The 20347-nt window shown below is 53.2% G+C and overlaps 8 protein-coding genes across 8 annotated transcripts; 5 read left to right on the top strand and 3 right to left on the bottom strand.

Annotated features, from left to right (window-relative positions):
• Nucleotides 1-811: 811 nt before the first annotated feature.
• On the bottom strand, nucleotides 812-2733 carry BO95DRAFT_354091 (MDR family MFS transporter; the record flags this gene model as incomplete). Its single annotated transcript, XM_025582200.1, has 6 exons — nucleotides 812-1003; nucleotides 1072-1214; nucleotides 1271-1592; nucleotides 1649-2172; nucleotides 2239-2550; nucleotides 2601-2733. The coding sequence occupies 6 exons, from the start codon at nucleotides 2731-2733 to the stop codon at nucleotides 812-814; spliced, it is 1626 nt and encodes a 541-aa protein (XP_025446220.1).
• Nucleotides 2734-4000: 1267 nt separating this feature from the next.
• Nucleotides 4001-9288, top strand: BO95DRAFT_270953 (pleiotropic drug resistance family ABC transporter). The gene is made up of 5 exons (XM_025581584.1): nucleotides 4001-4704; nucleotides 4833-6345; nucleotides 6397-7902; nucleotides 7971-8431; nucleotides 8517-9288. Exons 1-5 carry the CDS (start codon nucleotides 4133-4135, stop codon nucleotides 8938-8940), a joined length of 4476 nt encoding a protein of 1491 aa, XP_025446219.1. The 5' UTR covers nucleotides 4001-4132; the 3' UTR covers nucleotides 8941-9288.
• Nucleotides 9289-10429: 1141 nt separating this feature from the next.
• On the bottom strand, nucleotides 10430-11071 carry BO95DRAFT_439301 (uncharacterized protein). Its single transcript, XM_025585705.1, has 2 exons — nucleotides 10699-11071; nucleotides 10430-10627 (listed from the first exon to the last, which is right to left on the bottom strand). The coding sequence occupies exon 1, from the start codon at nucleotides 10942-10944 to the stop codon at nucleotides 10702-10704; it is 243 nt and encodes an 80-aa protein (XP_025446218.1). The 5' UTR covers nucleotides 10945-11071; the 3' UTR covers nucleotides 10430-10627; nucleotides 10699-10701.
• Nucleotides 11072-11831: 760 nt separating this feature from the next.
• Nucleotides 11832-13593, top strand: BO95DRAFT_270772 (putative C2H2 finger domain protein). Its single transcript, XM_025581583.1, has one exon. The coding sequence runs from the start codon at nucleotides 11944-11946 to the stop codon at nucleotides 13291-13293; it is 1350 nt and encodes a 449-aa protein (XP_025446217.1). The 5' UTR covers nucleotides 11832-11943; the 3' UTR covers nucleotides 13294-13593.
• Nucleotides 13594-14653: 1060 nt separating this feature from the next.
• BO95DRAFT_354037 (isocitrate lyase/PEP mutase family protein) lies at nucleotides 14654-15885 on the top strand (the record flags this gene model as incomplete). The annotated part of the gene is made up of 3 exons (XM_025582198.1): nucleotides 14654-15173; nucleotides 15268-15749; nucleotides 15823-15885. The coding sequence occupies 3 exons, from the start codon at nucleotides 14654-14656 to the stop codon at nucleotides 15883-15885; spliced, it is 1065 nt and encodes a 354-aa protein (XP_025446216.1).
• A 516-nt stretch (nucleotides 15886-16401) lies between these two features.
• BO95DRAFT_460081 (putative O-methyltransferase) lies at nucleotides 16402-17440 on the top strand (the record flags this gene model as incomplete). The annotated part of the gene is made up of 3 exons (XM_025588705.1): nucleotides 16402-16548; nucleotides 16634-17311; nucleotides 17399-17440. The coding sequence occupies 3 exons, from the start codon at nucleotides 16402-16404 to the stop codon at nucleotides 17438-17440; spliced, it is 867 nt and encodes a 288-aa protein (XP_025446215.1).
• Nucleotides 17441-17947: 507 nt separating this feature from the next.
• BO95DRAFT_439296 (trafficking protein particle complex subunit 4) lies at nucleotides 17948-18761 on the top strand (the record flags this gene model as incomplete). Its single annotated transcript, XM_025585704.1, has 3 exons — nucleotides 17948-17985; nucleotides 18085-18207; nucleotides 18302-18761. Coding segments are annotated over exons 1-3 (582 nt in total). The 5' UTR covers nucleotides 17948-17983.
• A 223-nt stretch (nucleotides 18762-18984) lies between these two features.
• Nucleotides 18985-20285, bottom strand: BO95DRAFT_470954 (proteasome regulatory particle base subunit RPN10; the record flags this gene model as incomplete). The annotated part of the gene is made up of 4 exons (XM_025589552.1): nucleotides 18985-19780; nucleotides 19863-20082; nucleotides 20159-20197; nucleotides 20266-20285. 4 exons carry the CDS (start codon nucleotides 20283-20285, stop codon nucleotides 19226-19228), a joined length of 834 nt encoding a protein of 277 aa, XP_025446213.1. The 3' UTR covers nucleotides 18985-19225.
• Nucleotides 20286-20347: the final 62 nt, after the last annotated feature.

Genomic DNA, 20347 nt, shown 5'->3' with positions numbered 1-20347 from the left:
GACGGTGGAATTCGATGATTCATCAGGAGCACGTCTACTTGATAGGTAATGACAGATACTTGTTTACCTACAGATAGCCCGGAACGCTTATCGAATTCCGAGCCCATTTATCAAATTTATCAAAGCGGGCCCCGGGTTGGCCCCAAATTAAGCTTAGAGAGGCCCATTATAGCGGAACTGGGGCGGAATTATCCACTGTTTGCCCCAAGATGATCGTCGCTGATAATGCGGGGGAGATGTAGCTAGTGATGCCAGACTGCCCGTGGAAGAGACCTCCTTTACTGAAGGCCTGAGCCTGGGACCCTTAGCTCATTCCCATTCCCCACAGTTCGCAGGCAGACACATTACTATACTATATGTCTTGTGAATTGACGATGGAATTAAACAGCGGTTCCGAGCCGTCAGGCTAACGGGGGGCCGGGGGTTTCCCTCGGCAATCAGAGATTCAGAGTTTATTTCTCCGCAACGCGGGGGAGGCGGAATCAAGCTGCTCGACGAGGGTCCTCGTATTGAGGAAGTCCCAATCAACAAGCAGGAAACAGTCTCACTCCTCAAATAATACTCGTTCATTCGACTGGCGTTATATATGCTTCCGTGCAACAGACTTGCACCTGTCACTTGCGGGTAGGATGTAGTGTCTGCCCCCTCCTAGAACCGTCCTTATTTCCGCAGCTCATCCAGTCTAGCCTCACCTATTCGGAGACTTCTTCATCATTCGATATACCTTTCTGGCCCCTGTACAAAGCAATCGCCGCTTTGGTGGCTAGCGCGGTTACATCGTGGACCCCACTTGGGGTCTGGCGGCCAGTCCTTAGGCGTCGTGCGAGCGATGCAGGCCTTTACCCTTCGTGAATAGTGCCGCAATGGTGGCCACAAGCCCAAAGCAAGCTGACGCCAAGAAGCACAGACGGATGCCCTGATAGTAGACCAACCGCGCAGCTAGTTGAATGTCCGGCGGAAGGTTGTGAATTGCGGAGACCGAATGACGAATCTCCTCGATAATCTAGTGGAATATGACCTTGATCAGTCCTTGCCCCCATGGGTCAGTATGCTCAAGGAAAGGAGTGTTACTTTCCATTTGTCTGGTATTCCACTCAAGGCCTCCCCGAGGCCCGAGCGCAGTGTATTCTGAATTATGGTGGAAGTAATGGCAACCCCCCAAACAGTGCCCATTGAACGAACCAGGTATACGGTGGAAGCTGACACGGCGTGGTCTTACCGCCAGGTCAACTTCGTTACAATTAGTGCAGTGACACGACAAGGGACTTACCTGCATGGTCAAATGCAGCGAGAAAAGTGAATAAGATCCCTGGGTACACAATACCCTGCCCAAGGCTCGCTGGAATCAAGTAAGTGAAGTATTTCCATTCTGAGTCCTGGAAATGCAGGAGCATCACCAATGCGTTGCCGATACACATGAGCAACGACCCAGCTCGAACCAGGTAAGCGAGCTTACCCCAACGAGACATTACGAAGCCGGAGTAAATTCCGCCAATTGGGGTAGCAAAGGATGGAATTGCGAGTCTGGCGCCAGCCTTTGCAGGTGACTCCATTAGCACAACTTGGAAGAAAAGGGGTAGTGTGAAAAGAAACTGCCTTCGTTAGTCACGGTTGCGGATCAGTACCTAACTGGGATCGAGGCTCTTACAGCGTAGGCGGCCATTCCCACGCAAACATTAGCAACCTGCGTGGCCACAGGAAGTACCCCCTTCAGCATCCTTGGTGGGATCAGGGGCACTGCACTCGTTCTTCCTTCTATGAGAATGAACGCGGCGAGGAAAGCCACACTTGCCACCAACGAAATTATCACCCACACGTTGGTCCAAGGAAGCTCGTTGCCCCCTAGACTCAGACCTACCAGCTGGGTCGATAGACCTAGTATAAGAGCACATGCCCCAGAGATGTCAACAAGTCGCCAGATGGTCCGAAAGCCGTGTCCTTCCTCAAGGTATCTCGTCGGAGCAGGAAGCTGAAGAACAAGGTGCCCTGTGAGCAATGCTAGAAGACCAACTGGAACTTGCAACAGGAAGCACCATCGCCAGCCGACAGAGTCGACAATAGAGCCTCCTAGGGATGCACCACAAATCGACCCGAAGCCATGCATCACATTCTGAACCGCTTGATACATCCCTCGGCGACGGAACGGGATCAGATCCGAGTTGATGATAGTGGCTGATTGATGTCAGTGACAGACCCTGATCAAGTACTTTGACGAAACAATCATATTTTCAAACTCACCCATGGTCATCAGGCCTCCTCCTCCGATGCCGGTAAGCGCTCTCATGAGATTCAGGAACACCACATTCTTCGCAATCCCACATCCAAGACAGCCAGCAATAAAAGTGATCGTGGCCGTGAAGAAGGAGACTCGCCGACCGAATATATCCGAAAAGCGACCGTATAATGGCTGGAATGCGGTGCTCGTGATGAGGTAGGAAGTGGTGAGCCACGAAGCGGTGTTGGCGGCATTAAACTCGGAGCTGATGACTGCGTAAGTCGATGCAGTGATGGTACCATCGAACCCGGAGAGAAAGACGTTTGACATGATTGCTAGATTTCGATTAATGGAGTGGCTTCTATGCTTTTGGTGGACTACTAACCTAGCTGTATCCAGACGAAACCTGGTGGTGGCTTCCATGAAGCTTCCGGGTCGGAGCGCAGCAGCGGCTGTTCTTCCTGAGCATTTGGCAGCGCTGGCTCGACATCAGACACATGTGCATCGGGGGTGGTCATGGTTAGTTCAAGGTTACTGCTTGGATATTCCGAGTTAGGAACGCAATCGTTTGAAGATTGACTCTGACGCAGGGACGCGTCTGGCTTAAATTTATCAACAGTGAACAAGACCCCCACAGTGGGGAAGTCAGCACGGAATCGTGCTCCACTTTGACACGATGGCCAAGCTTATCTATCGGTCTTGCTGAGTTTGCATGCTTATCGAGAGCAGGGCCGACATTGGGTGATTCCTTCAGGTTTTGAACTTCCAACGGCTTCAAGACCCGACGGCAAATCTCTCTGTTGTCGAGTATTTGAGTCACTCTCGGGTGCAGAGCGATAGGGTTTCCATTGGAGATTTTAAGTCAAGGGTAAGGTCGTCTTTATCATTAGTCAAAGTTGTCGCTCTAAGTTCACTAATCGTCAGGTTTCGATCTACTTGAACCCATTGTGAGTGCCAAATAGCCAAATCACGGGCTTGTTTCTCGCATTGGCTCGTGAAAATCTAGATGGCCATGAGTTTTGTGTAGAAGTGTTTTCAATCGAATGGCTCTCAAGAGTGAGCACGTCTTTGGCTCGCAATCTAAATCTCATTGCAGGCTGTGGTGGTGGTGGTGGTGGTGGTGGTGGTTAGTAGTGGTGAGGTACTGCTCAGGTGATCCAAGCATGACTGATTCGGAACTTTCCCTTCCCGCGCGGATTGGATCAGATCCGGGGTAGTGACGGGAAGTGGGTGGAGCAAGCATACCTAGTAGGTTATGCACTAAGATAGTTATTCCTCCTACCTACTCCGTACTTTCCATCTCATCCCCATCCCATCACATTCACTACCTAGTATGGTACCACAGCATCCGCAATTCTCCTGAATATGCAGACTAATCACTGCGATTGTGTACATATGCATATTTTTCGCATTTTCCTCCTGCATTGCTTACCCTCCCCGAAACCTCCCTTGCCATGCAGAGATCCAAGCTGACAGCTAAGACCCCTTCTTGGCGGGGGATACTCTATACGAAGTACTGTTTCTTTGACGCGCCACTTGCAAGCGACGTACTTAGTCTATACAACGAGAGCCACGCGGGAGACTACGACCAAAACGGTAAGAGCGCTCAGGCGGGCGGGCAAAAAGCCTCTCCAGTTTGGTTCTGGCAGTGATTCGACCATGGCTCGAGGACTCAAATATGTAGGAAAATGATAACATCCCCTCGGATGTGGACTCTCCCGTCTTCCGCCTGTGTTGTTCTCGCTGGCTTGGATCCCCATACTTAACTTTCTCAGGTACCCGACATCCTCATCCCACTCTCTCATCTACTACCCTACATTTCCTTCGTGTCTATTCCGTTCCAAAGGCCGAGACTTGATGTCATGAATTCCCCTCAGCTTCAAAGAGCTCTGTAACGACTAGCTCCTTGCAGTAATCATGCAACCAGTACCTCCCCCTCCTTTTGGAGCTTCGGCAGTTTCCGCTACTATGGGCGCGGGGATCGAAAGCTCGTTTCACGTCTCAGAAACCATCGAGGAGAAAGAAGAGAGCGAGCAGTCCCTCGGTCAGGAGTCGGAAGAGGGTATCGCCCACAAAGATGAACAGAGGATTGCTTCTCTAGCAAGAAGTCTGTCGCATCTGTCCGAAAAGAGTACCATCGGCGAGGGCACCGATACCTTCTCCAAAGAGCCCAGCGATCCTCAGCTGAATCCTAGCTCAGACCAATTCAACGCGCGCAAATGGACCAAGAATCTACTCCGGATCACATCCCGCGACCCAGACAGATACCCTCGTCGCACAGCGGGCGTTTCCTTCCGCAATCTCAACGCTTTTGGCTACGGAACCGCGGCGGACTATCAGGCAAATGTAGCTAATATGTGGCTGAAAGGTTTTGACTGGCTGAAGGGCGTATTAGGTCACCGACACAAGGTCAGGATCGACATTCTCCGCAACTTTGAGGGGCTTGTGCGCAGTGGTGAGATGCTCGTCGTGCTTGGCCGCCCTGGAAGGTAAGCTATATCACCCGTTGGTGACAATCATAACTTTTCCCGTTTCCTAGCCTTTTGGGTGTGTCGCCATTTTCTTGACCTTAGCCATGCGTGGTGGATTGTCCAACGCTCATTGATCGCTCACTTAGTGGCTGCTCGACATTCCTTAAGACGATCGCGGGGGAAACACATGGGCTGTGGCTCGAGGAAGGAACCGACATCCAGTATCAAGGCATTTCTTGGAATGAAATGCACAGTCGTTTCCGCGGAGAGGTGATCTATCAGGCCGAAACAGAGACACATTTCCCGCAACTTACCGTGGGAGATACGTTGCATTTCGCAGCCCATGCTCGAGCACCATCCAATCGTTTCCCGGGCGTTACACGTGAACAATATGCTACCCACATGCGAGACGTAGTTATGGCGATGCTGGGGCTGAGCCACACACTGAACACGCAAATTGGTAACGAGTACATTCGAGGCGTATCGGGAGGAGAAAGAAAACGAGTCAGCATAGCCGAGACAATGCTGTGTGGCAGCCCATTGCAATGCTGGGACAATAGCACGCGGGGTTTGGACTCCTCTACAGCTCTCGAATTTGTGCGACGATTGCGGGTTTCTACCGACTACACCGGATCAACAGCCATCGTGGCCATCTACCAGGCCAGTCAGGCTATCTATGACATCTTCGATGAAGTGACCGTTCTATATGAAGGTCGCCAAATATACTTCGGCCATGCAGATGACGCTAAGCGGTTTTTTGTGGACATGGGATTTGATTGTCCTGATAGGCAAACCACAGCAGACTTTCTCACCTCGCTAACCAGTCCTACGGAGCGAAAAGCTCGCGAAGGGTTTGAACACCTGGTTCCCCGAACACCCGACGAATTTGCCTCTCGATGGAAAGAGAGTGCGGAAAGAAAGCAACTTCTTGCCGCCATCGAGGCTTTTCAGGCTGAATTCCCTCTAGAAGGAGACAAATACGAAGAGTTCTCGCGGTCTCGCGCGGCCGAGAAGGCAAAAGGAACAAGAGCCAAGTCCCCTTACACACTGTCCTACCCTATGCAGATTCGCCTGTGTCTTCGACGAGGTATGCAGCGCTTGAGGGGAGATATGACCATGACTCTTACTTCAGTTATTGGAAACAGCATCATGGCCTTGGTTGTTGCCAGTGTATTCTATAATTTGGACACCACTACCAACAGCTTTTTCCAGCGTGGCGCCCTCCTGTTCTTTGCCATCCTTCTCAACGCGTTTGCAAGTGCCTTGGAGATTTTGACTCTGTGGCAACAGCGACCGATCGTGGAGAAACATGATAAATATGCGCTCTACCACCCGTCTGCGGAAGCAATCAGTTCCATGCTAGTGGACTTACCGTCGAAACTCATAGTGTCGGTGGTGTTCAACATAATCCTCTATTTCATGTCTAACCTACGCCGTACGGCGGGTCACTTCTTTGTGTTTTATCTCTTCTCCGTCACTGTGACGCTCACCATGTCCAACATCTTCCGCTTTACTGGCGCCGTCTCGCGGTCTATGGCTCAAGCGATGGTCCCATCGTCCATCTTCATGATGATCCTTGTCATCTACACAGGTTTCACAATTCCAGTGCGAGACATGCATCCTTGGTTCCGGTGGTTGAACTACCTGAACCCGATTGGCGTACGTCTACCTAAACTCCGAGTTTTAGGTGTTCCACTAATAAAGCAACAGTATGCCTTCGAAAGCCTGATGATCAACGAATTCAGTGACCGCCAATTTCCCTGTGCACTCTACGTCCCTTCTTATAGCGATGCACCCCTGAGCTCCAAGATCTGTAGTGTTAACGGCGCAATCGCGGGACAAGACTTCGTCGATGGGGACAGATTCATCAATGTCACTTACCAGTACTATCGCTCGCACTTGTGGCGCAACTACGGCATTATCTGGGCATTCCTTCTGTTCTCCCTAGCCTGCTACGTCATCAGCAGCGAGCTGGTTCGCGCCAAGCCCTCAAAAGGTGAGATCCTCGTTTTCCCGCGGGGGAAGATGCCGGCATTCATCAAAAAGAAACAACCGGGCACCAGCAGCGACGTAGAGAGCCACGCGCCAATGGCCGAAGAGAACCGGCTAGCCGCAGAAGAGAATCACGATCCGGACCAACATACCGCAGCGATTGTTAAGCAAACATCGATCTTTCAATGGCAAGATGTCTGTTACAATATCAAGATCAAGGGCCAAAACCGCACCATTCTCCACCACGTTGACGGATGGGTCCAGCCCGGAACGCTGACAGCGCTGATGGGCGTGACGGGCGCTGGAAAGACCTCTTTGCTCGACGTGCTGGCAAACCGCGTTACCATGGGCGTCGTGACGGGCGAAATGCTGGTCGACGGGCGCATGCGCAATAACTCCTTCTCTCGCAAGACGGGCTATGTTCAACAGCAGGACTTGCACCTGGAGACGAGTACCGTGCGCGAGGCCCTGATCTTCAGTGCAATGTTACGCCAACCGGCCAGTATCCCGCGTACGGAAAAGATCGCATACGTTGAGGAAGTAATCAAGATGCTCAATATGGAAGCATACGCTGAAGCAGTTGTGGGCGTCCTGGGCGAAGGTCTGAACGTTGAGCAGCGCAAGCGACTGACTATCGGGGTGGAGATTGCCGCGAAACCAGACCTCCTTCTCTTCTTCGACGAGCCCACTTCAGGTCTTGACAGTCAGACGGCATGGTCTATCTGTTCCTTGATGCGTAAGCTAGCAGACCACGGCCAAGCAATCTTGTGTACAATTCACCAGCCGTCGGCGATCCTCATGCAAGAGTTCGATCGACTTCTCTTCCTGGCGAAAGGAGGACGGACCGTCTACTTTGGCGAGCTGGGGCCGAACATGGAAACACTCATTAAGTACTTTGAGGACAAGGGATCCGCAAAGTGTCCACCCAACGCCAACCCCGCCGAGTGGATGCTCGAGGTGATCGGAGCCGCCCCAGGGTCCCATGCTGATAAAGACTGGGCCGATGTCTGGAATCAGAGCCCCGAGCGCATGCAGGTGCGTCACGAACTTGCACAGATGAAGGCGGAGCTTCTGCAGCGGCCACCCCCTCCGCAAGTGACTGGGTACGGGGAGTTCGCGATGCCGATCTGGGCGCAGTTCGTCCTGTGTCTGAAGCGCATGTTCCAGCAATACTGGCGCAGCCCGTCGTACATCTACTCCAAGGCCGCCATGTGCATCATTCCTGTACGTCACTTACTTCCTCTGTCTCTACAATCACTAATTGGACTCATCACTAACCATGACCGATACAGCCTCTCTTCATCGGTTTTACCTTCTGGCGCGAGCCGACCAGTATCCAGGGCATGCAGAACGAGATGTTCGCCATCTTCATGCTACTAGTGATCTTCCCCAATCTCGTGCAGCAGATGATGCCATACTTCGTAAGCCAGCGGTCGTTATACGAGGTGCGCGAGCGCCCGTCCAAGGCCTACTCGTGGAAAGCGTTCATGCTCGCCAGCATCCTCGTCGAGCTCCCTTGGAACATCCTCATGGCCGCGCCCGCCTACTTCTCGTGGTACTACCCGATCGGATTCTACCGTCACCTCCCCGCGGGCGCGGTGACCGACCGCGGAGGTACCATGTTCCTGCTGATCCTGGTCTTCATGATGTTCACCTCCACCTTCAGTTCCATGGTGATCGCCGGGATCGAGCAGCCCGAAACCGGCAGCAACGTTGCCCAGCTGTTATTCTCCTTCTGTTTGATCTTCAACGGGTGAGTCTACTCCTCAAACCTCCTTCTCATCTGAATCAGTATCAGTATCAGGATCAGTCACGCTAACGCAAACCTTACTCATCAGCGTCCTCGCCTCCCCGACCGCGCTCCCCCGCTTCTGGATCTTCATGTACCGCGTCTCCCCCTTTACCTACCTCGTCTCCGCGATCCTGAGCGTGGGCCTAGCCGGCGCCGAGGTCAACTGCTCCGAGATCGAGCTCCTCCACATCCCGCCGCCCGCCAATCAGACCTGCGCCGACTACCTTGGGCCCTGGGTTGCAGCCGCCCAGGCCCGCCTCCTCAACCCGTCCGACACGACCCCCTGCCGCGTCTGCGCCTACTCGACGACCGACCAGTTCCTGGCCACGCTGAGCATGTCGTTCGCCGACCGCTGGCGCAACATCGGCTTGCTGTTCGTGTATGTGGTGTTCAATGCGGCGGCCGCGGTGTTCCTGTACTGGTTGGTGCGGGTGCCGAAGCGGTGGGGTAAGAAGGTCAAGCAGGAGTGATTGATCTTTCTTGCTTGCTTGTTGCTGAGGGGTAGGTGTTTTGGTCATCGTTTGGAATCGGCTCGTTTGTTGGGGTTTCTTTTTCTGCTCGGTCTTGGTGAGGATTTGGGGCTGTGTCTGTGGCTGTACTGTATGTTTATGGGGGTGATGTGGGTGGGCCAGCTAGAGTCTTGCTCCATTTCGGTCTTAGGAGATAGAAACAACTCGTCTCTTTTTGATGGAGTATAAGTGTCCGTGTAGGTAAATGGCAAGTGTCAGGTCAGTGCAGTTCAAAGTTATGGTGTGGACCTTTCAACTGTCTCTTCCACGGATGCGCGGGCGGTAGGAGTGGGGCAAGTCCGGTCCCTCGTAACTGTATCTTATCTGGGCTTGGTTCAAGAGCAGTGATTCCCCGCTGAGGTCGGTGATATACGTGGTAACTTACAGTACCGTACATATCTACAGTAGAGCTTAGTGCTAAGTTACTGCTGGCTCCCAGTAAGTTCCAGTCCCTGGGCCAAAAAAAAAACAACGGGGAATTAGTTCTATGGGACGTCCCAACACAGGATCATCCTAGAACGGGCGTCGGATCCCAGCAAGCAAGCAAGCAGCAAGCAAGCAATGGTCAGCAGTCACCTGGTGACACGGGAAATGATGTCAATTCGAAGCGGCGAGGATCAAAAGAGGGTTGCTCGAGATGCTGCACGCCCACAGGCATGATTCGCATGAGACGCGCGTTTGTCGCGGGGCGTCCGTCCCCTTCGGAAACTGCCTGGGAACTCGCCCGGAACGTTCAGCTGGCGGGAATCAACGAAAATGATGATACTGAGCTAGTAGTCACGATAAGGTACCTTAAAACGGAGTCAACGGAAGGAGAAAGAGGAATGATGTAATTACACGAACAAACCAATGGGCTGCGAGGAACGGAAAGCAAAATGCCTCCGATGGGAAATAATAATAAAGCACTTTCCACATCTACACCTGGCAGAGTACTCAATAGTCTAGCTGAGCTGCGGCAACTGACAGGCAGGAAGTAAGTAAGTTATGAGTCAGTTTAGCTGCAGTGGTGGAGTCACTGGGGCTGCACCGCTTCTTTTCCACTTTCCGAACCACATCTTACCGCCGTGGACAAGGAAGAAACCCGGATTTCTTCCGAAAGTTCCTTGAGCCCTATGGGTTACGTATTGCAGTGACAGGATAAAGAAGCGGTGGCCGATGTCGTACCGCGATAGTAAAAGCGCCTTGCCAGATATCCATGATCCCTGTGTATACTCACCGAAGCGGTCGGATGCATTCCCAGCACAGCCAACCCCTCAGCCACCGATGAACGCCTCGAGGTATCTAGTTGCCGGTCTCTCGAAATTGTCGAAATTAAAACGTACGATGATGAATATTCAGCCATCGGTCGCGAAACCTTCGTCTTCTGATAATCACCAATCTGACCTTTCCCTTTATGGTGTGAATAGTCGAGCCCAGGTCGATCCTCAAACCCCCCCCCCCCTCCCCGTTAGTTGGTTTCATAACAGAGATACCGATCTGTCGAATCGCTGCATAGCGCGGGAGTTGTCGCGTGGTCCATCGGAACCATTTTGGCCCCCAAAAAGAAAATAGGACGAAGTGGAGAGCAACCGCTGCTTCAAGCATACCGAATGTTCAACTATACTTCAAGTTGTAAAAGGGGCAAAGAAATGTGGACCCTTTGCCATGTCTAAGGGATGATATCAGGAATCCTTGGCGAGTCACGATAATGATGAGAATAATTATTCCGTAGGTACTTACATCTCAAGAGGATGACCAAGGTGCTAACGGAAGACACACGATCCGTGAGCCTGTCAGACGTTTAGCGGGTAACGGTACGCCTGGAGAATGAGGTCGGAGCGTCATTATTATTTCCAGGTGGGACATGCATGCCAAAAGCGTATCAAAAGACAGCGTGGCGCGGGTTGATGCGGTGCGTGCCTCGCCGACAGGGTCAAATCGCGCCTGGGGAAAAGCCAACAGGTGCGCAAAGAGGCAACCAGTCATAGTCACCACGCAGCTGAATGAAGTGGTGATGATCGCTGTGGATTTTTACCTGTTTGAGACCCCCTGCATGAGCGATACCGAATGAGCGCTGGTGGTGGAGACCGACTTTGCTCAATGACTCGTTATTGAAGGTTGTGGTTGGTGCGGAGGCGATAATAAGTCAACGCTGGCAGGCAGATGGGCCCAGGGGTGGGTTTTGGCCCCCGACAAGTCAAGTTAACTAAACCCTGTTGGTATGGTTTTGCCCAGCTAACGCCGACTTAGCGCAACACTGCCTATCAATTAAATTGAGGCTGAATGGCAGGCACTCTGGGGGCTCTGGGGGAGACTCGTCGGGCACAGAAGGAGCATCCCCCCAGATCCAATCAATCAGTGGAAACTTGGAATGTGCACGCATGAAAACTGGGCTGTGCGAGCCACGAGGGATTGGAATGCTTCCTTCTGTGCAGTAAATTTAGATGATAACAACAGTTTGCTTTGTTCCAGAGACTTCTCAGGAAAAGATGTGCGCGATAATCCCAACAAACTGACAGGGGGGGGGACCCTTCATAGCGTGACTGAACTGAGCGTTAGTGTCAAGAAAAGTATATTGGGAAATGGGAAATGAAAACACGAAAATCCAAGGACACGGAGGAAATGAAAATGGATCGTCCAGATGTCCAGAACCTGAAGCCCGGGCTAGATGCCGCTGCAGGGGTTTCCTGCTTTGGGTCTCTCGAAATGCAATCATTAATCCATCCCGCAAACAATTTCGACGAATAATCGCCCGGCCCATTGAGCCTATGCGGCTCAACAATGGCCTTGACTCTGGGCTCTTTTCGGGCTACAGTGCCCCATTTCCCGTATCATAGCCATGTGGTCGTCCAGCTGAAAGATAAATGCCCCTGGCTGCCGCGACACATGAGCCAAACATTTTCTTTCCGACTGTGTTGTGGTCCTGTGTACAGACAAATTACATAGTTCGAAGCGAGTTCTTGCTTGCTTCTTCATTTCCATATCATGGACCATTTCTCAGCCTTCTCCGATGTTCCCCAACCAGCACCCGGGGTTAGTGTTCCCCAGGATTATGAACTGTACCCTTGCAAGTATGAGTCGTCGTATACGGACCCCACGATGAGTCAACATCCTTCAGGCCTCCAACCTCATCTCACTCCGGAAGCTATCCCTATGAAAGGTCTCTATCCCACATCTAACATGTCCTGGACGAGCATGGGAGATGATATCGACACTCTCACGACAGGCTTCTCGTCTCCCTGGAGCAGCGAGCCCACCTCTTCGCCGGCGCTGGGAAGTCCCAAGTGCAACGACACGAACTGGATGAATATGGGATGTTATATGTCTCCTCCTTATACCTGTGACGATGTCATGATACCTCCATCTGCATATGAGCCGTGCGCTTCGCCCGCTGTTGTTGACTATCTGGTGACGCCTTCACAAATCTACCCAGAACCCGAGTCCATGGTGAAGATTGAGCCTGAACTACCCTTACCGAGCACGCATGCCATATTCTCGTATCAGGGAGCCTTCTCGAACTGTGAGACCAGTTTCACAACTGGGATGTCGATCGGTGGTCAGCCGGCTAAGGAGGAGCGCGCCGCTTGTGACTCGCCAAAGTTTCAAGTCAAACCACGAAAGGCACCGAAAGCCAGCAAGAATCGCGTCACTAAACCGACTCGAAAGCCATCCAGCAAGACAAGCACCACTACGAGCGCCCGCGCTGGCTCAAGGGTAACGGCGAAGAAGAACACCCCATCACCCAGTCGAGTATATACCTGTAGCTTTTCACACTATGGCTGCCCCAGCACATTCGTGTCGAAGAACGAGTGGAAGCGACATGTGATCTCTCAGCACATTCAACTGGGATTTTTCCGATGCGATGTGGGGCGTTGTAGCTTGGACAACCTGAGCAAAGAGAGAAACCTCAGCTCACCGCACGAGCCCCTCGCCTACAACGAATCTCACCTGGTCAATGACTTCAACCGCAAAGACCTCTTCACTCAGCACCAGCGTCGCATGCATGCCCCCTGGGTGTACCGGAACCGGAAGTCGCCCGAGACCGAAGAAGAACGGGAGGCGTTTGAGCAGAGCCTGGAGGCTGTGCGGACACGATGTTGGCAAGAGCAACGCAAGCCCCCCCTTCACAGCCAGTGCGGCTTCTGTGGACAGGAATTTGTTGGTGCACACAGTTGGAACGACCGAATGGAGCACGTTGGTCGCCATTATGAAAAGGATAACCTCGAGCAGGAAAGCGAGGATTTGTTGTTGCGGCAGTGGGCTATAGAGGAGGGCATCATCCGGAGAGTGGACGGAGAGTTGAAGTTGGCTGTCTTTTGTGACAACACTAACTAACTGCCCTTTCCCTTTTGAGATGAATTCTCCTGCCCTGCTGGCTTCTCTTCTCCCCTTCTCCGATGCCTCTGGCTATTGCACTTCTATCGGTTTAATTTATGCCAGTGCCCCTTTTCTTGATGACGACACTTTACGACCTGATATCCTGTATTTCACATCTTTGGTTTAGAGGAGTATATGGTGTTTTCTTTACTGTCTGTCTGTGCGATTACGCTGTCTACCAATACCCAATACCCACTCTTGGAGCAAGAAGGAAAGAGAAATATTAGCATATCAATCGATACATCATACACATAAATCTAAGTTTCCCCAAAGTCATCCATACCTACCATTGATATTCGCCCATAGACTAGACTCGACCCACCACCGACTAACCTAGCAGTGACAATCTGTTCAACAGCCCAGTTTGGCCCCAGACTAAAACCAGCATGGTCTGATCGCCCAGTCGCCCAAACGACAACGGTTTCCACGTGGCGACCGGTTTCTAGAGCACGACTTCCCGCGGCGGGTCCCTGAGTTTGGCCCCCGAATTGATTCCATCCGCTTGGACTCTCTTCATGAAACGCAGACCGTCCGTGCGGCTGACAGGGTGAAGAACGCGGGTGGACTTATCATCGGGCCTACGGAATGTGCCCACGTGTTGGTGGCCGGTATTCTGGTCGTCGTTAGTTGAATTCCAGGTCTTCTAGAATACGGATTTCCAGCGGATCCTGGTATTCCCCGTACACTAGCGGCCTCGACATAGGAGCCCCTCGCGTTCAGTCGTCATCGGGATGCTTTGAAATCGAAACCTGGTATCTTAAGTGGATGAATGTCCGTCATGCTGCCAAGGAGCTCTCCAATTGTTTCTGTTGGCTGTCGCCTGAAAGGAGAATAATAATGTGTCAAATGTGATTGCAGTGGTACGGTAAATTGACCTTAATGTAGCCAAGCTATCTTTTCATGGTACAGAATAGGCACAATGGTATTCATGGTTTCGTCTCGAGACTGCGATTCCACGTCAGCTGGTTAACTTTTCAAACATCACCCCAACGAGACAGAAAAGGAATTCGCCAAACTCACATTAGAGTACTAACTTTTATTAGGGAATGCCTCTCCCCGGACAGCTGTGCTGCGCTCAACCCAGGGCCAACGACTGTGGTGTTTTACACAGCAGCATTGATACTCCGAAGTGGATGTCCCCCGCTATAGATGGATCGGCAGTCATGTGTTCAGCATCCCCCGCCGTGACTTCAACAGGTTGAACAACAAAACTACCACCCAAAAGCAATGCTTACCACAAACCATTGTCTGTATCTTCTGCCATCTCAACACATTTTACATCTCTCGGACCCTCATAATCAAGTCATACCGGCCCAAGATGACGCCGTACCCCTTCAACCACACTCAACCAGGCAACCCCTCAGCTAGCAAGCACAGCACAACACCAACAGACTCACAACCACCACCAGACTCCCAAGCCAGACCCCAAACCCTCACCTACACCCTTCAAAATGTCCGCGGCCGCCTGCCCAGCCCACAGGCCTCGCACCTGCGCACCCTCTTCCAAACCTCCCACCGCGATCCAACCACCATCCTCGCATTTCCCTGCACCTACGACGGCCTCTCCTCGCGCCTTGTCGCCGAATCCGGCTTCCCACTCATCTTTCTCTCGGGCTTTGCCGTGTCCAGCGCCCACGGCCTGCCGGACACCGGGTACATCGCCATGGAAGACATGTGCCACAAGATCCAAGAGACCGCCCGCATCGTCACCGACCTGCCCATCATGGTCGACGGGGACACGGGCTACGGCAGTCCCATGAACGTCAAACGAACGGTCGAGTGTTTCGCCGCCGCGGGGGCCGCCGGCGTCATGATCGAGGATCAGACCTGGCCGAAACGTACGTCCCTATCCATCCCCCTCCCCGCGGTCCCACCCAGCTCTCCCCACCCTCATGAACCACCGAATTAACAACCCCCACCAAATAAAAAAAGGCTGCGGCCACACCAAAGGCAAGTCCGTGGTACCACGGGGCGAAGCCTACGCGCGGATCCAAGCCGCCGTCGACGCGCGCAGCCAGGGCCGGGACATCTTGATCCTGGCGCGGACAGACGCCCTCATCCACGGGTGGGACGAAGCGATGACCCGGGCGAGGGAGTTCATCGCGATCGGCGCGGACGCCATCTTCGTCGAGGCGCTGCCCGACCGCGAGGCCATGCGCCGCTGTGTGGCGGAGCTGGACGTGCCCATGCTGGCGAACATCATCGAGGGCGGCAGGACGGAGAATCTCTCGGCGACGGAGCTGGCGGGCCTGGGGTTCGCGGCCGTCGCGTATCCCTGGACATTGGTGGCGGCCCGGTTGAAGAGTACGCGCGAGGCGCTGGAGGCCTTGAAGCGGAGTTTTACGGTCGGCGCGCCGCCGCAGATCCTGCGGTATGAGGAGGTTTGTGCCGGCGTGGGGTTTGAGGAATACTGGGTGAGTGGCGCTCTTTTTCGTTCTTCGGATGCAGTTGTTGCTGGGTGGTTGACTGACGCTTTTATCGGTTTAGGATGCGGAGACGCGATATGAGTTCACAAATGAGGGCTTGGTCAATCCTCGACGGGAGGAGTAATGTGTACAGTACTGCGAACTGTCTCTACGGTGTGGATCGAAACTGCAGAGTCAAGCTATAGATTCGTTTCTACAGGCCTCACAGCCGTTCGGCAAGTTGCCTTCACTTTGCACTGCCACAACGTCCGAGTCTTCCGACGTAAGGCGATCATCTCGTCGTCGAGCCGAGGTGGATCTTGTATGCAGCGGTGGGATACCTCGGCGATAAGATCTCGGTCCGGCTTACTTTATATGGTACCGAGATCCGAGCATCTCGGACGGAGAACTCATTTTAGTACTAGTCTCCTGCAACGATATCCACCACAGAGGCTTCAATGATGGTCGTGACGAATGGTCTCATGTTCTCCATTCGGAATTGTGTATATAGGGCCAGTCAAAAGCGCCAAAGAATACGCCTCTCGGAGATAGAAAGGCGTTCGTCATAGGGTGGACCACTGACCTCAGAACCGAAGATGGCAGGTGAAGGTCACCGCCGTCTGCATTTGCAGATCGCCCAGCAGCCGTGTATAAAAGCTTCATGTCCACAATAGACACGATCATCACCAGCCTCCAATACACTGCCTTTACGCTCAAAGCCCAAGCTCTTCCTACTGTTGACTCGACACCAACCACTTGTACCCAAGACCAACTCATACACACCAATCCCACCAACATGCCTCCGCACGTAAGTCTCCAACCCACCCACCCACCGCTACCTACCTACCTACAGAACATCCCCAGAAAATCTAACCTCTCCCTGGAACAAAAAGTCTCCCGAAGCCGCCGCTCAAGCCGCGCACGCCCACATCTTCAGTCAACCCACGACCGAGCCCTACCGCAACAACCCATGGGCCCTGTACCGCGCGCTCGACGAATACAGCCAGACGCGACACCTTATGAACTTCAAGGAAACCAAGCTCCGGGTCGCGAAGCAGCACCTCGAGTCCATGCAGCCCAAGCCCAAGACCGTCATCGAGTTCGGAACCTACGTCGGCTGCTCCGCCATCGCGTGGGCGGCCATCCTGCGCGACCTGCACGGGCCCTCGGCGGACAACGACATCCACATCTACACCTTCGAGGTGAGCGAGTCCATCGCCCAGGTGGCGCGGGATTTCATCGAGCTCGTGGGCCTGCAGGAGGTCGTGCACGTCCTGGTGGGACCGGCGTCCGAGTCCCTGCGGGGGCTGGTCGAGCAAGGCAAGATCGCCCCCGGCGGCGTCGACATGGCGTTCTTCGATCACTGGGAGAAGTTCTACCTCTCGGACTTGCAGCTGTGTGAGGAGCTGGCGCTGTTCCATGTCGGGTCGAAGGTCATTGCAGATAACACGGATATTCCCGGCGCGCCGGATTATCTGGAGTATGTGCGGGCTGGGGGTAAGGGAGGGGAGGGAGAGGTGCGGTATACGACTCGGTCGTTTGAGACGGAGCATGTGGTGCAGGGGCGGCCGGTAAGTGTCTTCTCTCCTGTCTCCTGAGTATATGAAGACGGATGTATTGTGGGAACTCTGTCTTTGCTGACTTATTGCTTGATATAGAATATCGTGGAAGTGACAGACGTCGTGGCCGTCCGGTCATGATGCCGCATGTGATATCAATTCTCCATTGAGATTTCTTTATAATTAGACGCAGTTTATCACGTTGACGTGTATGGCAATTCAGATTTCCGGTCAATGGACCATATCCCTGACCATTGTATTTTCCTAGAAGACCAGTTATGTGCGCTATGTAGATGTGTAGACTTGCAGACTCGATGCAGGGCTTAGATAAAGTCCCGGGAGATGCATTCAATGTGGGCAAGTGCGGAGAAAACCGCGGGCTATTTCGAGGTCCACCCAAAGGACATTCCCATCGAAAGCGGTGAGCGAGACGGCCGCAGTGGAAGACACCGGCGGCCAACAACACCTCCGCAATAATCACCTGGTATAATGATCAGAACAACAAACAATTTGATATGAAATCACGACAAAATAAGATCTTTCGTCCTCTACACATCAATTGCCAAGAATCGACGAGAAAGCGTCTGTGATGCCGCATGACCGCAGGTCCTGAAACCACTCAAAAGGACAAGATCGTCCGATACTACTCCTACGACTGACATAGCTTCTTCCCCCCTCATCACCATGTACGTCGCAACCACAATCCCAAACTCCAACTCCCAATTCCGCCTTTTTTCCTTCTCCCCACAACAAGGCAAGAGAATACCTAACGCAAAACCAAACAGGACCGTCTTCTCCCTAATCATCATCAACAAAGCCGGAGGTCTAATCTACCAGCGCGAATTCCAACCGGGCCTCCGCAAGCTCTCGACAAACGACTACCTCGTTCTCGCCGGAACCTTTCACGGGTATGAATGGACCTTTGTGTCAATGCCTCTTCCAGAGAGACGAATGCTTTGTATATCAGGCCTAGAAGAAACGAAACTAAATAACCTCTAACAGCGTCCACGCCATCACCCGCACCATCACCCCGAAACTCCCCCTCCTCACCCCAACCGCAATAGCCTCCACCCCGACCAGCGCGTCCTCCAACCTCGCCTCCCCCTCAGGCACCTCCACCCCGATTCCGCCCACGACGACGACGACGACAATAGCGGCAGCAACAACGCCATCCGTCTCCGCGTCCTCATACACATACCCGATCCTCGGCGTGCCCGCGACGGGGCTAGAGTCCCTCGAGACGGACAAGTTCCGGCTGACGTGCTTCCAGACGCTGACGGGCACCAAGTTCCTCCTCTTCACGGACCCGCACATGGCCAACATCGAGGTGGTGATGAAGAAGATCTACGATTTCTACGCCGACTTCGTCATGAAGAACCCGTTCTACCAGTTGGAGATGCCGGTCCGGTGCGAGGCGTTTGATCGGAATCTGAATGGGTGGTTGCGCGGGCGGACGTGAGGATTTCTGATTCAATAGTAATCATTCTTGCCTTTGTTGTCATAACAAGGGAAGAGGAAGAATGATTGGCCTACTGTTGGGCGTGATTCAAAGTCGATTCCTGGCGACGGAAACTTCTAATGATTGCACTGATGTATCGTGTTCCTTTTACTTTTCTTCTTTCGTGGGAGGCGTTCGTCCATCAATTCCTTTTTTTATATATGCGTTCGCGGTTCTCTCCGGCATAGGACTACGATTATGATGTTATAGAATTCCCATATAGATACCGCAAGCCTTTCTCAAAAGGATTGTCGTGTGGGCGGGGGGGTCGACTCTAGAACCCACGTTCTACAATTACAACCAAGCAGAAAAACCAGAGAAAACTTTAACGCAAGTACACATCAGAAGGAACGCCGGGTATGCATCAGAGATTGAAGAAGAAAAAAAGGAGGTCATCCACGAGGATCATTTCGAAATTTCCTCACACATTAAGCGGTGTCCATCTTGTCACCGTCATCCTTCTTGTCTTTGCTTCCGCTACCCTCACCACCCTCCTCGGGAATGCCCTCCAAGTTGACTTTGCGCTCCTGTTCCTCCCGATCCCGCTTCTCCTTCTCTTGTCGGTTCTTCTCCTCCTCGAGGGACAGACGCAGGGCAAAGGCCAGCTCGGGATCGTTCTCCGCCGCATCCTCGAAGTTGAAGCCCCCGTCCCCGCCGTCCGGACCGGCGCCACCACCGGCGCCGCTGCCGTCACCACCCAGGATCGGCGTGGCCTGGAGCTCTTCACTCAGCAGGTTGTCGCCGGGCGGGATGATGGCCAGGTGGGAGCCGTCGCCACCCTTGACGTTCTCGACGAACGCCTCGAGCTTCTTGGTCTGGTCGGATTCGAGGTCTCCGAAGGCGATCACGTCGATGGACACGTTGTTCTTCTTCATCTTCTTGGCGAGCTTCACGAGCGTCTTCTCGTCTTCTTCAATGGGGGAGCAGGAGAATACGATGATGCGCTGTCTCTGGGACTTCTCGGAGCGGTGCTTGAGGGCGAGCTATAGTTTGCCGTCTGGTTAGCTGCTTTGAATACTCATCGTGATTGTGGGAAGTTGCTGTTGTTGTTGTTGTAAGACATACACCGGCCACTTGTATGCTGGAGCCAAGGTGGGCAGTGCCACCGATCTTCGTGCGGTGCAGACCAGCCAGGATACCACCGAAGTCGGTGGTGAATGTCGACAGGACTTCGGGACCCTTTCCTCCCATGCTCATAAGCCCGACGGCGGATTGGGGGTGTACGCGCATCTTGGTCGTGTGAATGACGCTGACAGCGTCGATCTGTGCTTGCCATCGGGTCGATCTGGCAGCTCAGCTGTCAGCGGTCGGAACGAGAGAAGAAGGTTCGATGGCCCTTGCTGAGACTTCGCGGTACTTACGTATAATCACCGTTACGGCTGCTTTCGCTGTTGTCCACACTGCATAGGTTGTTAGCCAGGGTGTACGAAGCTTGAGATGAGAGGAGGGGTGGAACAGAGGAACGGACATGATCATGGTAGCTTCCATCTTGGCGAGGGTTTGGCGTTACTAGGAACGACGGCAGTGATTGATATAAGTAACAGGAGGTG

This window comes from Aspergillus brunneoviolaceus, assembly GCF_003184695.1.
Source record: "Aspergillus brunneoviolaceus CBS 621.78 unplaced genomic scaffold BO95scaffold_8, whole genome shotgun sequence".
NCBI lineage: Eukaryota > Fungi > Ascomycota > Eurotiomycetes > Eurotiales > Aspergillaceae > Aspergillus > Aspergillus brunneoviolaceus.
This window is presented reverse-complemented; position numbering and strand designations above follow the sequence as displayed.